Below are 17,171 nucleotides of genomic sequence, written 5' to 3' on the forward strand. Positions count from 1 at the left end.
CATTGTCTAAGCTTGAACCAGTTTTTTCTTCCATGCTGTAGACACCAAATTTGAATAGAGGTGTGATTGGACTGTAATGTGTTTTTTAAAGATAGCATTATGAACTATTTAAGTTTTATGAACAAATCACCAGAGAGTATTGTAGACATTACTAAAACAATTTTGAGTATATCCCAGAAATAAACACAAAACTAACCTAAATATTCACTAAAAAGCTATATATATATATATATATATATATTCCCCCCCCCCAGTTTAGGTATTCCAAATTGACTAGAACCTAATGAAATTGAAATTGGAAAGCACCTAATAGTAGTCAAATTAGAATTTCAAATTTCAAATTAGAATGATTTTTCTCTTCAGCATTTGAATAGCCATTGATCATAAATGGTTTTCCAAAGTGGAGTAAAACCCATTGAGTATTTCTGCTCCTATCTATAAGTAAATAGATTTCAGTTCAGAGTGTTATAATGGTTTTTGTCTTATTTTTTTGTGTGAGAAAGAAATAACAGTTTTTATTAAAAGCGTGAAGGTTTTGTGGAGTCATAGATAACTAGGATGCTTAGATAAATGTGATGTTCTAGTTAGCAGACTTTTTTTTTTTTTAGTCAACTGTTATCCAAAAAGTGTTTTTATTTGCCTAATTTCTTATTTTGCAAAATTCTTTCCTATATATTGGATTGCTTTCCTGATTCAGTAACATGTATCTTATAGATTTAAAACTCTCATTGATAAAAATTCTAGTAAGGCATCATTTATAAACAACACAGTTTAGGGCAGCAGTTGTCAACCAGGGTTGATTTTTAACTTGGGGACACTTGGAAATATCTGGAGTAATTTTTTATTGTCATGAATGGGGATGAGAGGGAGATAGTACTGGCTTCTAGTGGTGGGTAGGTGTCAAGGATGCCCCTTAAACATCCTACAATGTACAGGACAGCCCCCCACCACAAAGGATTACTGAAAATAGAATGTCAGTGGTGCCAAGATTGAGAAATTCTGGTTTAGGGTTAGTAATTGATTAATTAATTAAAATGCTATTAATAAAAAACATTGCAGAAGTTAAAAAATATTTATCATAGGCTCTGAAGGTAATTCTAAAATACTTTGATAGGAACTCAGGATTTTTTCAACAGACATGTGGCTCTCAAAACCATTGCTTTGAGATAGATGATACTTACCCTGAGAATGTGATGTCTGGAATGTTGTTTTTTAAACATGAATCCCGTTTCTTTTTAGTTATTTGCACTCTTCTAGCTCTCCATCACACACACCTTGTGCATGTTCATTGTGGATAGAGCCCAGATCATAACAGATTGTAGAATGTGATTCAGATGTGCTTCATGAGATTATAAGTTAAATCTCTGGCAGCTAAGAAGATCATTTGAAGGGAGTAGAGGAAGCCTTAGTTAAACCAAGGCTTGTAGCTAAACCTGAGTTTGTGCTGCTCAAGAGTGAAGGCAGGTTATTTAAGACAAAGACGGTGTAGACAGGAGGTCCTTTCCTCAATCCTAGCGCCTGAATTATAGATGTTCCTTCAGCCACTTTCTATCTAGATGTTATTAGAATGTTTTGTCTTTAGCTCTTTGTGGGTTTCCCCTCCAAGTACCTCATCCCATTGTCAAGAGATTATCTCTGCTAAGAGTGGGTTCCACACATCATGCAAGAGTCAGACCACCTATGCTCAGGGAGAGTGTTACCTGGAGGAGGAAGCATGCCTTGGAGCCGGAGCGCAGGAGAACGGGCAGGCCGTGTCTCTTCTAGAACTGTGGCCTCAGGCTGACCTAACCAAATCTTTAAAAATCAACTTGTTGGTGTTCCCATGGTGGCTCAGCGGTAGCAAACCTGACTAGTATCCATGAGCATGCGGGTTCGATCCCTGGCTTCGCTCAGTGCGATAAGGATCCTGCATTGCCGTGAGCTGTGGTCACAGATGTGGCTTGGATCTGGCATTGCTGTGGCTGTGGTGTAGGCTGGCAGCTACAGCTCAGACTCAACCCCTAGACTGGAAACTTCCATATGCCGCGAGCGCAGCTGTAAAAAAGACAAAAAAGAATCATTAATGATTTTATGTCTCATGAATTAGAATTTACCTTGGAATTATTATTTATAATACTAGCTTTAACTTTTACATTGAGTTTTGTTTTGAAGATTTTTCCTTTGGCTAGAAATAAAGGCTCTTGAACAGATTTTTAAAGTGTTTTCTTTATAGGTCTAGTTCCCCAGCAGGACAGCATCATTCTCCTATATCTTCTAGACATCACTCATCTTCCTCGCAGTCAGGCTCATCTATTCAAAGGCATTCTCCTTCTCCTCGCCGGAAAAGAACTCCTTCTCCGTCTTATCAGAGGACAATAACGCCACCGTTACGCCGCTCGGCTTCTCCCTATGCTTCCCACTCCCTGTCCTCTCCTCAGCGGAAGCAGAGTCCCCCACGGCATCGCTCTCCACTGAGGGAGAAAGGGAGGCATGACCACGAACGGACGTCACAGTCCCATGATCGGCGTCACGAGAGGAGGGAGGGTAAGCACGTCCTACTTCATTGTGGTTTTTTCTTTTTTAGAGGTTTTTTATTTCAGTGGATATTTTATTTATGAAATAATTGGACTCTCAAATGTATTGCTAGAATACGGGATAGAAAGGAGCTGTCTTATATTAAGTCCTCTGTAGCACCGAAATGAGAGCTCTTGAGGGCAGTGGGAAGTGCTTAATGACATGGAAATTACATGGCAATGGAAGCTACTAAATAGATGGGAGTGGGCATTTATATGTATACCAAGTTGGTGGTTCCTTAGTTAAGATGTTTTACTTGTGTGCTTGAAAGTTCTAGAAATTTTGGGCCATCTGATTCTTAGAGCTTTTCCTTTCTAGATCCCTGAGAATTATGTTAACTGTGAACCTGCTGCTTGCTCCCTGTTCAAGCTGAGATGCTGTTATTACTTGGCAGCACAGTCTTATAGGTTTCACCTCTTTCTGTACTTCCTGTCTAAGCTTCTTGTCTTTGTTTTCTTTGTTTAACGTAACAGGTCTTTGTCCTAACTTCTCCCGAGTTAGTTTTTTAACATAATGAGAACCCTGGAAATACTAGCTTACTTGGAAAATTTCTGTTTAATATGCATTTTAAAAGCATCTGATTATCGTACAGCAGTTGCCTATGAAACATGATGAACTTAGCTATTGTCTTCGAATTAACAGCATAAACAATAATTTATTTTATTCAAGAAGTCGTGGATGCAAAGATAGGAACTGGAGAGAATTATTCCTTGTGTACATGATTTGGAACCAGATCAGTACAGCAATATTTATGGGCCATTGGTAAGATGGGAAAATTCTCTTCTATCTATCCAACTAGAGGTGACGAGGAATATAGTATACATGCAGCCTACTCCTTGAAGGAAAACTATTATTTACAAACATAATTATCATACACACTAATGGAGGGTAAATCTGGTTTGCAGTTGAGTCTTTTAGGAATGCTTTTTTGTGGTAAGAGGGGCTTATGGGAAGAATCCTTTTAGTAATAAATCTTACATGTTTAGATTCTTTGTTGAGGGTGTTTCTTGAACCCTTCATACAAGAGATGGAGCACATGTTTATTCCTATCTACTTAGATGTCATTTTCTGAAATAAGAATACTTTTAACGAAGGAATGGGCAGGTAGGTAAAGAACAAAATATAATAATTGGACGTATTTGTGAAGACAGGTGGGAACATCTGATACTAAGTGAACAAATATCTAGGCACAGTTGGTACTGAAGGAGGACTAAAAGTGATAGATGTGCACAGAGAGAGATGAGGTGGGTCAGATTGTTGCCTACCGCTTCCATCCTTAAATGGCATTTATGGATCTAGGTTGGCAGGGGAGATAAGTTATTGATGAGAGTCTAAGGGGCCTTGTGGATACTAGGTGGGGAGAATCTATGGGAAAAGGAGGTAAACCTATGATGTCCTAGGCATAAAGGTGCAACAGCTGTTAAAATTGCCTCAGATCTTGGGGCAGTTCCAGAGTGTAAGAGCAGTTTACAAAGGAACCTGATAAAAAGTATGGGGTTTGTTCTTTGAGGGTTTCTTGTTAATTCTTTGAGTTCCTATCAGATTTATGCTGTAATCAGTTTATACATTTGTAGGCATATCTAAAGAATCGTTTCTAATCTTTGCAAATTCCCATGATGTATGGAGCTTATTTACTAAACCCTTTAAGTGCTGAGCCTCTATTTGATCATTTATACAGTGACAGGTTTGGATTAACTGATTACTGAGGTTCATTCTAGCTTTTAAAAACTGAAATTATTTTAAAAATTTTCTATGAAATGTTAGGAAATGCCTTAAGTAGAAAAAGCTGCTTTAGAGATAGGAGTGTGTGATTCCATTAAACAGCTCAAAAAAAAAAAAAAAAAGAAAAGAAAAGAAAAGAAAAACCAGCGAGAGAAAACAGTATCTCTGTATCAGCCAGCTTACTGCTGCAGGCTGCTCTCCAGTGTTTGAGTACCTTGGAGGTGGCCATGAGTGGTCTGGTGTGCCCTCATACTTGGTAGAGATGATTAAAGTTACTTTGTGCCCCTGGATCTAAAAGTGATTTCTTAAAAGTAAGCCATCACTGATAGGAGATCAGCTTAACCTGTTCTGATTGTTTAAGATCCCAAGGTATCAGGTATGTGGTGGTGGGGGGGGGGGAGATCATGTGCAGAGTTGTCCCAGTCAAGAACATAGTTATCCAGGTGGTAATAAAATTGCCTTTGGGATTTTAGTGTACGAGATGCTTTTAATCTTATTTGCGCAGGTTTTCTCCTTTTAATTTTTTTGCAAAGAACACTCATTACCATTGTAATAAACATTTGAAAGCTCTAAACTAAACATAGTCTAGTTTCCTAGAGTTTTGTGAAAGGAATTACAGTGTGTTTCCACAATTGCATTACAGAGACTAGAGGCAAAAGGGATAGAGAAAAGGATGCACGAGAAGAACGAGAGTATGAGCAGGATCAGGGCTCTTCCAGAGACCACAGAGATGACAGAGAACCTCGAGAGGGTCGGGAGCGGAGAGATGCCAGAGATACTAGAGACAGAAGGGAACTCAGAGACTCCAGAGACCTTCGGGACTCCAGGGAGATGAGGGATTATAGCAGAGACAACAAGGAGAGCCGCGATCCCAGAGACTCTCGGTCTGCTCGTGATGCTCACGACTACAGGGACCGTGAAAGCCGAGACGCTCACCGGAAGGAGGATGCTTATCAGGAAGAGTCCCGGAGTTACGGCAGAAACCACTTGCGCGAAGAAAGTTCGCGCACTGACGTGAGGAACGATTCCAGAAATGAGTCTCGAAGTGAAATGAGGAATGACCGGATGGGCAGAAGTAGGGGAAGAGGTCCAGAGTTACCTGAAAAGGGTAAGGTTTTTGACTTGTCAGTGAACCCTATGTTCATACCGAAATCATTACATCTAAGAATTATTTTCTAGAGATGGTATTTCTTACACTCATTATCACTTTGTCAAAGTTATTTTCAGTTCATTGAATGTGTGATCGTCCCTGTAAATTCCAAATAGGAATTATTAGCTAAAGTAGCAGAAGATAAATGGGGCCTGACTTCGACCCCCTGGCTGAATTATGTCCAGTCATGCCTACCATCTTGATTAATGTGGAACCCTGAGAAAATTGCTCTCAGGCAAAAAAGTGGCGTCAAAAGGAAGTAATTTCTAATAAACAGGTACATCCATGATAAAACAATCACTAAAATGAGATTAAAATGGTGGGCTTTCAAAATTGGTGGTGTCAGAAATGACTGATTTGGGTAGTCTTCAGTAGTCTTGTGCTTGCTGCAAAACAACCTCAGAACATCACATACCAGGATCTTAAGCCATTTTTCTTAGCTTCCCTTAAAAAGCATTTGCCATCACCATTATCATCAATAACCACCTACCTAAATATACTTAACTATCTCCAAACTGCCTGAACTGAATTAGCCTTGACCTCTCTCTTCCTCCATTCACTTCTCTCTGCTTCCCCAAAATCCTGCTGCAGAATTCTCACCATTCTCACTCTTTCCATAGGCCTGTTGGTTTATCCTGGTCAGTATTACAGTTTCACATGAAGATAAAGGCTCCTTGCCTTCTCTTTCATAGTTGTCTTGGCTTTTCTTGGCTCTACTTTTTCATGTATATGTTGTTTTTCTTTTTTTGGCTGCTCCGCGGCATTTGGAGTTCCCCGGCCAGGGATCAGATCTGAACCGCAATTACAGCTTACACCGCAGCTGCTGCAATGCTTGATCCTTTTAACCCACTGTCTGGGCCAGGGATTGAACCTGTGTCCTGGTGCTGCAAAAATGCTGCAGATCCTGTTGTGCCACAGCAAGAACTCTTTGTGTACATTTTAAAAATGTCTTTTTTTTTTTAATTTCATGAAAAACTGTTGGATTTTTATTTCAAATAAGTTAAATTTATTGATTTATAACTTTTTCTATTAAGTTCTTACGCATGTTCATTCCTAGGTATACTCTTATTTTTATGGCTATTGTATATGGTACTTTAACAATTTTCTCTTTTTAATAAATACATTCACTTGGTTCAGAATTTCACAGCTGCAGAAGGTCTATCCCTGACCTGGTGCTCTTATTTTGCCAGTTTCGTTTGTATCTACACAAGCAGATGTGTATGTCTGTTCATTTTCTCCTCTGGCTTTAAAGATATAATTAAAAATTTTTTTTATTTAAAAAAACAACTGTGTACTCTATACCCTGCTGCTTTCACTTGCAAAATATCTTGGAGATCACTCGCAATAAGTCTACTTGGTAAACAGCCACCTCTTTCTTTTGGTGCATAGTGTCTGTTGTAGGATGTACCATAAAATTAACAAGTCCTGTGTTTAGGTGTTCTTGTTTTTTTTTTTTTTTTTTTTGTCTTTTTGCCATTTCTTTGGCCGCTCCTGCAGCATATGGAGGTTCCCAGGCTAGGGGTTGAATCGGAGCTGTAGCCACCGGCCTACGCCAGAGCTACAGCAACACGGGATCCGAGCCACGTCTGTCACCTACACCACAGCTCACGGCAACGCCGGATCGTTGACCCACTGAACAAGGGCAGGGACCGAACCCACAACCTCATAGTTCCTAGTCGGATTTGTTAACCCCTGCGCCACGACGGGAACTCCTTTTTTTTCATTTTTGAATAGTGTTTGAGTTACTATGTACAGGTGCACTAAATGATATATTTTAAAATACTTTATTTTCTGATGCTAATTACTAGTGTATGGAAATGGTAATTAATACTTACATATTAATCTTACTTGTGATGTTGCTTGTATTTTCCTAGCAGATCTAATTAGATTCTCTTAAATATTTATGTCTGGGAACAGATTTGGCTCTTCCTTTCTGAGTATCATTTATTTGCTGTCAGTAACCTGCAAAGCAGCTTTTCAATGCACTGTTTAATGTAACTAGTGTAATGGGCTTCTTTGCTTTGTTTCATATTTTAAGCCTGGTGTTTGTAGTGTTCAGCAGTTGATTTTTATTGTTAAAGATGTCTCCTAATTTTCCAGATTTAGCTGGCAGCTTCTTTCATGCCTTTTTCTGTATCTTGAGAAGATCATATAGTCAGTCTCTTTTACCTTATTCCTTAATATATATATTTTTCAATAAAAATTATTCTTGCATTTCTAAGATAATGTACTTCTTTCATTTTTTAGAAATGTTCTAGAGTGGGTTTGTTAAAATTTAATTTTGAATTAGGCATCTTTGTTTTTATTGAGATTGGCATATAATCAGTAGTATGATGGTAAATATTTAACAAATAACTCTTCCGAAAAAAAGCCCTGACTTGTAGCTGATGCCAATTTCCATGGTATAAATTACTTCTGCCATAGCAGATTTTGAGCTACTAACAACATCACTCAGTGTGGAGGTGGGAGGAGATGTGCCCAGCTGGTTCTTTGGAGCCAGTTTGCACCGGTTCTGCAGAGCTTTTGGTTTTTATGTTGTCTTTGGGGATCAGAGTTACACTAGCCATATAAAATGTTTTTGGGAAGTGTTTCTCCTTTTTTTCTCTTCTCTGAAACAATTCATGTATAAATGCTTAGTTTTCTGTTCTTTGACAGTTTGATAATATTTGTAGCACGTTGAATTTTAATTGTCAGAGAGGACTGTTTAAAGTCAGGTTTCTGGGTGTTGTTACGACTTGGTTTGTGGCTCATCCGTCAGTTTTCCTGTAGTCTGCATATGCTTTTAATGGTGGCAAAGTAGGTAAAGTGTGTCTCTCAGGTCAGGCTTGTTAGCCTTGCTCTCAAATCTACATTTAACTTTTTCAAGTGTGCTTTTTCTAGCAGTACAGAGAAGTGAGTTAAATCTTCCACTCTCATTTTGAATTTGTTCGTCTTGTGTAATTTGATTAGTTTTGCTTTGAATATTTTGAGACTTTGCTAGTAAGTACACATACGGCAAATCATTCCACTTTTATCATTACAGGATGATCCTCTTCATCCCAAATGGTGTCTTTTTGTCTAAAAAAATTTATCCCACCATCACAGATTTCTTTTGGTTAGTATTTGTGTGATATCTTTTTCTATTCCTTCAACCTTTCTGTCTAAATGCCATATAGTTAGGCATATCTTGATTCTTCTCATTGTGTCTTGATTCTGAACTTTCAGATTTTCCATTTCTCTAGCACTCATTTTTTAAGGTACATCCTCAGACAGCTTTTTTACTAATCTTCTCTTAGCAGCAAGGACAGGGGCATTTAATCTCATTTCTAGATGTTATATGTAATGCATTTGTAGTTTTTAAAAAACGTTTTAAATTTCTTCTCTTTTTTTTAAAGTACTTAGCATTATGTTATAATCCTTTCAGGACTCAAAGCCAATTACGTGTGCATGTGTCTGTGTGTAGCAGTTTTTTAAAAAAATGCTTTATTGAGGTACGGTTGACATACCAAAAGCTATACACAGTTAATGTATACCACTTGCTGAGCTTGCAGATAAGTATACACCCTTAAAACCACCACTGCAACCTATGCCATTCACATGCAAATGTTTGCTCTCACTCTCTTTAATATTATTTGTGTGTGTGTGTGTAAAGAGAATGCTATTAACGTTAAGATCTACTTCTTACCAAATGTTTGAGTTTCCCACACAGTGTTATTAACCATAGACACTATACGGTAAAGTAGATCTCTAGGACTTACTCATCTTGTACAACTAACTTTGTGCCCTTTGACGAATGCCTCCCTGTTTCCCCTCCCCTCAGCCCCTTGGCAACACCTACTCTATGCTTCTATGAGTCTGACTGTTTTAGATTCCACATAGGAGTGGCGTCATGTAGCACTTGTCCTTCTGTGTCTGACTCATCTCACTCAGCGTGATGTCCTCCAGCTTCTTCCATGTTGTTGCAAATGGCAGGGGTTCCTTTTTTTTAAAGGCTGAATAATCTTTTATATGTATATACCACTATTTTTATTTTTTTATTTTTTTAATTTTTAAAAACTACATTTCATCCCACCCACTCACCTATCTTTGGGCATTTAGGTTGCTTCCATGTTTTGGCTATTGCAAATAATGCTGCATTGAATATGAGAGTGTAGATATCTCTTTCAAATCCTATTTCAGTTCCTCTGTCTATATACCCAGGAGTGATTCCTGGATCATATGGTAGCTCTATTTTGAATTTTTTGAGGAACCTCCATACTGTTTTCCATAATGACTGTGTAGCCTTGCGCCTTACCATCACCACAGTCAAAATACTCAACTGTACCATCACAAGACTCCCTGTGTTACCCTTTCTGGCCACACTCAAATCCCCTCCCCTGTTCTTGACCCCTGGCAACTACTACTATGTCTTTCATCTAATAATTGTCAGTTGACAAATGTTACATAAATGGAATCCTGCTATATGTATCTTGTTCAGATCAGCATTTTCACTCAGCATAGTTTCCATGAGGTTCATCCAAGTTGTTGCATGTATTTATAGTTTGTTCCTTGTAATGTTCCGTGGTCTGGATGTGTGCCCCATTAAGCCACTGGATGACATTTGTATAATTTCTAGTTTTGGGCTATTACAAATAAAGCTCCTGTAAACATTCATTTCCCAATTTTTCAATGAAAATTTTCAGGTACCACTTACTGTCAACAAAGTACCTTGGTTCTGTATTGAAACATTTTCAATATAAACTGTAGTAGGTGCAATATATCCACATCCATATTTTCATTGTTTTTATGATATTTTTGTGATTTAGATATGAATCAATAGTTTTTAATTTTTGTTTGTTGTTTTTGGCTTAATTGAAATGAGTCGGTCTGCTTTAAGATGTCTATAAACTGGGACTAAACTTACTCAGGTCAGTCATTAGACACCTTGGGTGTTCTGATCCAACATTTAATAATTTTTTGACGGATTATCACACTTTCAAATTTAAAAAAAAACAACAAAAACCACCAAAACCAGAAGAGCCCCACACATCTTTATATGTTTTGAGGAGAAAAAATTGTGACTGATGAAACTTGTTGAATAAAGTGTATGTGTTAAATATTTGTATGAATATCCTTTGTTTAGGAAGTCGAGGCACGAGAGGGTCTCAAATGGATAGTCACAGTAGTAGTAGCAACTATCATGACAGCTGGGAAACTCGCAGTAGCTATCCTGAAAGAGACAGATACCCCGAAAGAGAAAACAGAGAGCAAGCAAGAGATTCTTCCTTCGAAAGAAGACACGGGGAGAGAGAGCGTCGTGACAACAGAGAGAGAGGTTTGTCCAATGAATTACTATTAAATAGTGACCAGCGGTGATTGGGAGAATTGATTTGTTTATTAATATTAAATATCTTTTAAGACTTTTGCTTGTTGATACATTTTAAACTATTACATTTATTCGTAGTCTTCCCTTTTGACTTGGTCGAGGGGAGATTATGTAAAAAGCTAGCACCTGTACTTAACTTGACAGCAGAGTAGGTACTGATTGAGGAGGTCCTTGTATCCTGCCAGACTTGCGGTGCCCTGCTGTGTGTCTTTGATCTTAACCAAGAGGCTCATGACCTTTTAAAGAATATAGATTCTTGGGGCCCATTTCAGGTATTTCTGATTCAGGAGCTAAAGTTTCTCATCTGAGTATCCTGGCCACTCGCTCACGAACTGTGATAAACAGTCTTGTCAGGACTGCCACAGAGGAACAAAAGGAAACTGATGATTTTAGGGCTGAAGTTGTTTGGAGAAATGTTTTATTCATGTTCCTTCCTGAGAATATGTAAAACTTGGTTTAGCTAATTTTATATTCTTGTATATCTTAAGCTAAAAATTTTATGTTACTCTACTAGATGATCTTTTAAATCAGTTTCGAAGCAAGATTCCTAGAAGGCATTGAAGAAGGGTTATAAGTATCTTCTTTAACAAGCTTTTATTGTCTATACATATTAGGGCTTTTAAACATTTATGACCTTCTGAAGGTCTTAGTAACCTTGGCTAAACCTTACTAAAGTAAGGTTTGCTCTAATGCTGAGGTTGGTGTAGTATGAAACTTGATGGAGTAAGGAATGGCATATTGATGCTCCACAGTGGGCTGAATTGAATCAAAGAGGTAGTATTTATCTTGATATGGGTAGTAGTGAGAGAAGAATGAGGTCTCTAAGACACCGTGTACTTCGGGGAGTGTGGACAAGATCAGAGCCATGGGTGAAATAAGAGTTGGTAGAGTTGAGTTTGTTAGGGTAAATCTAATGCATTTGGGTTGAACGATGTGTATGATTTCCTTAGTTACAGGTGAGGCTGGAGTTGATATGTTCTGTGTTCTTATGTGAAATTATTTCTTCCTGAACATTGATTCACCAGTCTTTACTCTCTTTAACGCTATGTCCTGGTAATGCTTTTTTTGTATCTTTTTTTTTTCCTTTTTTCTTTTTTCCTAGTTCCATATCCTAGCTCAGGTTTTTCTCATCTCATGCCTGAATTCAGTAGAACATTTGGTTTCAGTTTTATTTAGTTCACCCACATGTATTGAGTTACCAAGAACTTTGATAGTTGCTTTATATATATTCTCTGACTTAGATCTTTATAATATTAAATTGGAGAATATGTATTTTAAATCCTTTTATTTTTCAGTATCTGTGAGTGTAGGTATGGTAAGAAAACCGGTGTTTTATAATTTAGGAGATTCGGGCTAAGAGAAGGGTAGTGATTTTTCTAGTATTACAGAGAAGTAAGTTCTAAGGCTAAAATTCAAACTCAGGTCTTCTGACTATAAGTCCTGTTCTCTATTTTATTTTACTCTCACTACTTAAATAAATATCACTTGTATGACTGAAATAGAAATATATATATTGAGGGCCACACCCGAGGCATATGGAAGTTCCCAGGCCAGGGGTCAAATTGGAGTTGCAGCTGCCAGCCTACACCGCAGCCGCAGCAACTCCATATCTGAGCCGCATCTGCAACCTCTACCACAGCTCATGGCAACACCATATCCTGAACCCACTGAGCAAGGCCAGGGCTTGAACCTGTGTTGTCATGGATACTTGTCAGATTTGCTTCTGCTGAGCCATGATGAGAACTCCCTAGAAATATATTTTTGATAATGATATATTCTACAAATGTTTATTGAGTACCCATGTATTTTGCTAGGTTTTTGGAGTACATTTCTTAGGCTCGTAGAACTTTATAAAGGAGAAGATAACCCCCCCTCAAAAAAGAGAAATGATTATTGGGTGCTATCAAGGAAACATACAAGGGATCTAGATAGAAATAAAGGATGAGAGGGACCTACTTTATTTAGATAGTGTTTATGAAAAATTTGAGATAACATTTACACAGAGGCATAAATGCAAGGGAAGAAGCTACCTAGCATTGCAAGTATTGAGGATAAAAACATCCCATTCAGAGAGGTGCCAGTTCCCTGAGGTGGGAAATAGTCTTAATCTGTCCTGGAGTTTGAAAGAAGATGAGTGTGACTAGAGTATGGTGAGCATGGGGAGATAGGGAGAGGTTGAAGGTGGGATGTGCTCGGGACCTTGTTCTGTGCTCGGGAATTTAAGCCTTCCCTTTCGTTCCTCATAGGTTCCTTAGGGCACAAATAGACAGCTGAAGTATGGTCCACACTACTGCTATATAAAGTCCTGTGAGAAGACAAAGGAGCAAACAGAATTCTGAGGCAGTCCATGAAAGCTTCCTAAAGAAGAGACTCTGAATTAGGGACCTAAAGGATAAATAGGAGTTGGCTAGAAGGACCCTTGGAAGGAACACTTTGCAGGGAGAGGGTGCAGCATGTGCAGACACACAGGACCCAGAGGAACATCTGCTTTGGAGCAGTAAGGAATTAAGAGGTTGGAGTAGAGGTGCTGTAATTGCTAGGGAAGGAAAGAAGCTAGGAAGAGGATGGATGCGAGACCATGGACCATAGGCCAGGCTGGAAACGGCCTCGTAAGTCAAACTGAAAATTTGGGTTTTTAATTGCCTTTTTCCACTGCCTAATAAGATAACTGCTTTTAAGCAGGTCTTTTGTTTGTTTGTTTTTGTTTTTTAGCAGCTGGGAAAAAGTAGAGTTTTCTTCAAGAAAAAAGTATTAAAGAGTGTGGGAAAAGACTGATGATAAGGATACCAACCAGCTAGACTGTTGGTGACATGGCCATCTCAGAAGAGCAGATCAGAGTCTCAGTTAATAATATTAACTGTAGAGATTGAGAGAGGAAGTGGAATAAAGAAATAGTTTGAGAGTGAAATTGATGGTACTCGAAAATGATGGGTCTTGGGAAACTCAGTGATTTCCAGCTTTTGAATGGAAAGGATATGCCATTCATTAAAATAAGGAAATACATGCCTGTCTTTGAAAAACACTTTTTGGGGGAAAGACAGGGAAGATAGTTTAGATGAATTAAAGTGGTATTCCTTTCTGTTTTCTTTGAAGTAAGGAGCCTTGGAATTAAGGTTGGGCAAACAGTTTTTCTTTGTCAGAAAAAGAGTGCTTGAGTAAAGTAGTCTATTTCCTGATATTGCCATAATCGGAAATTTCAAACATGCATTGCTCTAAGTTGCCATATTGAATTTGTTTCAGGTTGTTTTGTAATCATTGTGATATTAGTATGACTCCCCCCCCCCCCAAACCAGAAATTGCAACAGTATTAAGACATGAGTATATAGCATACCAGGAATCTAAAGTGTAGTACAAGAACTATTTTACATTTAAATTGGTTTTAACAAAAGTGGAAAAGGGTTTAAGAGCTCTCACTTCTCACCCTGACATCCTAATGTATCTACCATCTCTGTGACTTTGGCAGGTCAGCTTCTGGACCAGAAATTCTGTGTTTTTAAGAAGAAAAAGGAGAAAGGGGCTAGACAAGGTTTAGTTTTGTCTTAGCTTTAAAGTTCTGTGAACTTTTATATCTTGGTCTATAACCTTAAAGACTAAAATAGATTATTCTTATCTTTTTCATCTTTGATAAGAAAGGAAATTCAAATTATCATGGTGAACCCCTCCCTAGAAATATCCTAAACTTATCCTGCTTAATAAATTGTAGAGATTTCACTTACAAACTTGTTGGCCATATTGTAGTATGAGCTTTGTGACTAACCAGTACAAATTACTATGCAGGGTGAAAATAGAAACATCGCAGTAGCCTAGATCCTAGCACAGTGAACTACTTTCGAAAATGGCTGTCTCTGCGGAAGAGTTCGTGCCATTTTCTTTAGACATTTTTTGATCCCAGCCTCATTTCTTGCTCAGCTGGGCATACTGGGCAGCATGCATTCAGTTTCTGTGTTTATATGATACATGTATTAAAAAATATACATATATAAAATGTGATAAGGTTCTTTAACATTTTAAGAAAACAGCTCTTCATCAGAGTAATCTTTTATATGAGTAAATGAAAATTTTAGTAGTTATTATAAATATATATCACTAATAAAACACTTTTTACATTTGATTAGTTCAAGATTGCTAAGCATCAGTGCCCTTGATATTCTAGTTTATGATAAATTGCTATCAGCAGTGGCTATTGACAGATGTTTTTGTTCTACTATATTTTCCTCACATAATAGCTGCACTTTGATGTGTATATATTTCGGCCTGAAATTAGAGGTGTGACTTACGAGGGAAATTTTTTTTTTCCTTCAGCTCCTATGTTCTACACCTCCTGCTGCCCCTATCCTTTGCCACCAGTGTTCTCAGGTCCTGCTGGGGGGACAGAGAAGATCAGAGGTGAAGGGTAGAGATGGCAGAAAGTGGGGTTGGAGCAGTGGGCTGGAGGTAGGGTAGGGAGCATGCAGAGAAAGATCAAAGGTGAATCAGCGGGAGGTGGGAGGGGGGTTGATGGGGAGCAGAAAACATGGTAGTTGGAGGGCAGATAAAATTACCTTTAAGAAACAACTATTTTTAAGCGTCTAGTGGTGATTATTTGGATGATTCCATTAGATCTAGTACGTGATTTATATTTGTTGCCAGTGTGGACCCTATGCACAGATAAAATGTAAGATTTGCCAAACTGTCTTACCAATAGCTTTTCTGTCATATTAATCACTGACGAAACTTGGTTTTCATTGTAGATCAAAGACCAAGCTCACCAATTCGACATCAGGGAAGGAATGACGAGCTTGAGCGTGATGAACGAAGAGAGGAACGAAGAGTAGACAGAGCGGAGGATAGAAGAGACGAAAGGGCCAGGGAGAGGGATCGGGAGCGAGAGCGCGAGCGCGAGCGGGAACGGGAGAGGGATCGGGAGAGGGAGAAAGAGAGGGAGCTGGAGAGAGAGCGGGCTCGGGAACGGGAACGGGAGCGAGAAAGGGAGAAGGAGCGAGACCGCGACCGCGAGAGAGATCGGGACCATGACCGAGAGCGGGAGAGAGAGAGGGAGCGAGACAGGGAAAAAGAACGAGAGCGGGAGCGAGAGGAGCGGGAGCGGGAGAGGGAGCGGGAGCGGGAGCGGGAGCGAGCCAGAGAGAGGGAGAAAGAGCGCGACCGCCAGAGGGACTGGGAAGACAAAGACAAAGGCCGAGAGGAGCGCAGAGAGAAGCGGGACGATGCCCGAGAAGACAGGAACCCCAGGGATGGACACGAGGAGAGAAAGTCCAAGTAAGGCACGGGAGCGGCCGCGATTCTGAGAGTTCCCCTCAGTGCTTCTCACTGTGCCCCTGACACCCTGTGACCACGTCTCCTTCCCCTCTGCATTGCCTTCTGTTGCAGTTTTATCATGTGTATTTGGCATTTAAAATCTCCTGAATTACCTAGGAAAAAAATAAGTGCTTATTCTGCTATTTCTGTATCCCAGGGATATGGTTAGTAATTCTTGTTTGCTGGCTTACGGAATGGCTATAGCCGTTTTTAAAAAATGGCACATTGGTTTATTTGACTGCCGTAGACCTGTTTTTAACAAGATTCCAACCTACAAATGGTAGAATCCATGGATTTGTATTTCATCCTAGCCACCGTATTTTTTGAAGTTTTCTGAAAGTATGGTTGATTTACAATGTTGTGATGATATCTGCTGTACATCAAAGTGAGTCAGTTATACATATGCACATATTCATTCTTTTTCAGATTCTTCTCCCATGTAGGTTATCACATACTGTTGGAGAATTTGCTGTGCTATACAGCAGATCCCCATGGACCATCCATTCGATATACAGTCCAGATCCAGCCCTGCCCCCACCTGTCCCCTTTGGGAACCATACGTTTATTTTTAAAGTCTGTGAGTCTGTTTCAGTTTTGCACATAGGTTCATTTGTATCATTTTTTTTTCTTTTTTAGAGTACACATAGACACAGTATCATGTGATGTTTATCTTTCTCTGACCCTACTCATTTAGTAGCATAATCTCCAGGTCCATCCCTGTTGGTGCAAATTGCATTATTTCGTTCTTTTTTATGGCCTAGTAATTTTCTGTTGTATATGTGTTCCACGTCTTCTTTATCCAGTCCACTCTTGATGGACATTTAGGTTGTGTCCCTGTCTTAGCTACTGTAATAGTACTGCAGTGAACACTGGGGTGCATATGTCTTTTTTGAATTATGGTTTTCTCCATGTATATGGCCAGCAGTGGCATTGCTGGGTCATATGGTAGTTCTCTATTTAGTTTTTTCGGGGACCTCCATACTGTTTTCCACAGTGGTTGTACCAATTTACATTCCCACCAACAGTGTAGGAAGGCTCTCTTTTCTCCACACCCTCTCCAGCATTAATTGTTTGTAGATGTTTTGGTGATGGCCATTTTGAGTGGTG

General features: G+C 39.0%; 1 protein-coding gene across 10 annotated transcripts in view; it reads left to right on the plus strand.

Annotated features, from left to right (window-relative positions):
• Positions 1-17,171, plus strand: part of ZC3H13 (zinc finger CCCH-type containing 13) — a 100,361-nt gene that overhangs the window by 51,413 nt on the left and 31,777 nt on the right. For 7 of the 10 annotated variants that reach the window (XM_047756524.1, XM_047756521.1, XM_047756523.1 and 4 more), the window contains exons 9-13: positions 2,213-2,523; positions 4,919-5,383; positions 10,527-10,718; positions 15,072-15,155; positions 15,500-16,025. In XM_047756524.1, coding sequence (XP_047612480.1) covers positions 2,213-2,523; positions 4,919-5,383; positions 10,527-10,718; positions 15,072-15,155; positions 15,500-16,025 — 1,578 coding nt within the window. The remainder of the gene's footprint in view (positions 1-2,212; positions 2,524-4,918; positions 5,384-10,526; positions 10,719-15,071; positions 15,156-15,499; positions 16,026-17,171) is intronic. The other 3 variants (XM_047756528.1, XM_047756530.1, XM_047756529.1) reach the window with 1 other exon arrangement.

This window comes from Phacochoerus africanus, chromosome 13, assembly GCF_016906955.1.
Source record: "Phacochoerus africanus isolate WHEZ1 chromosome 13, ROS_Pafr_v1, whole genome shotgun sequence".
In the NCBI taxonomy this organism is placed as follows: domain Eukaryota; kingdom Metazoa; phylum Chordata; class Mammalia; order Artiodactyla; family Suidae; genus Phacochoerus; species Phacochoerus africanus.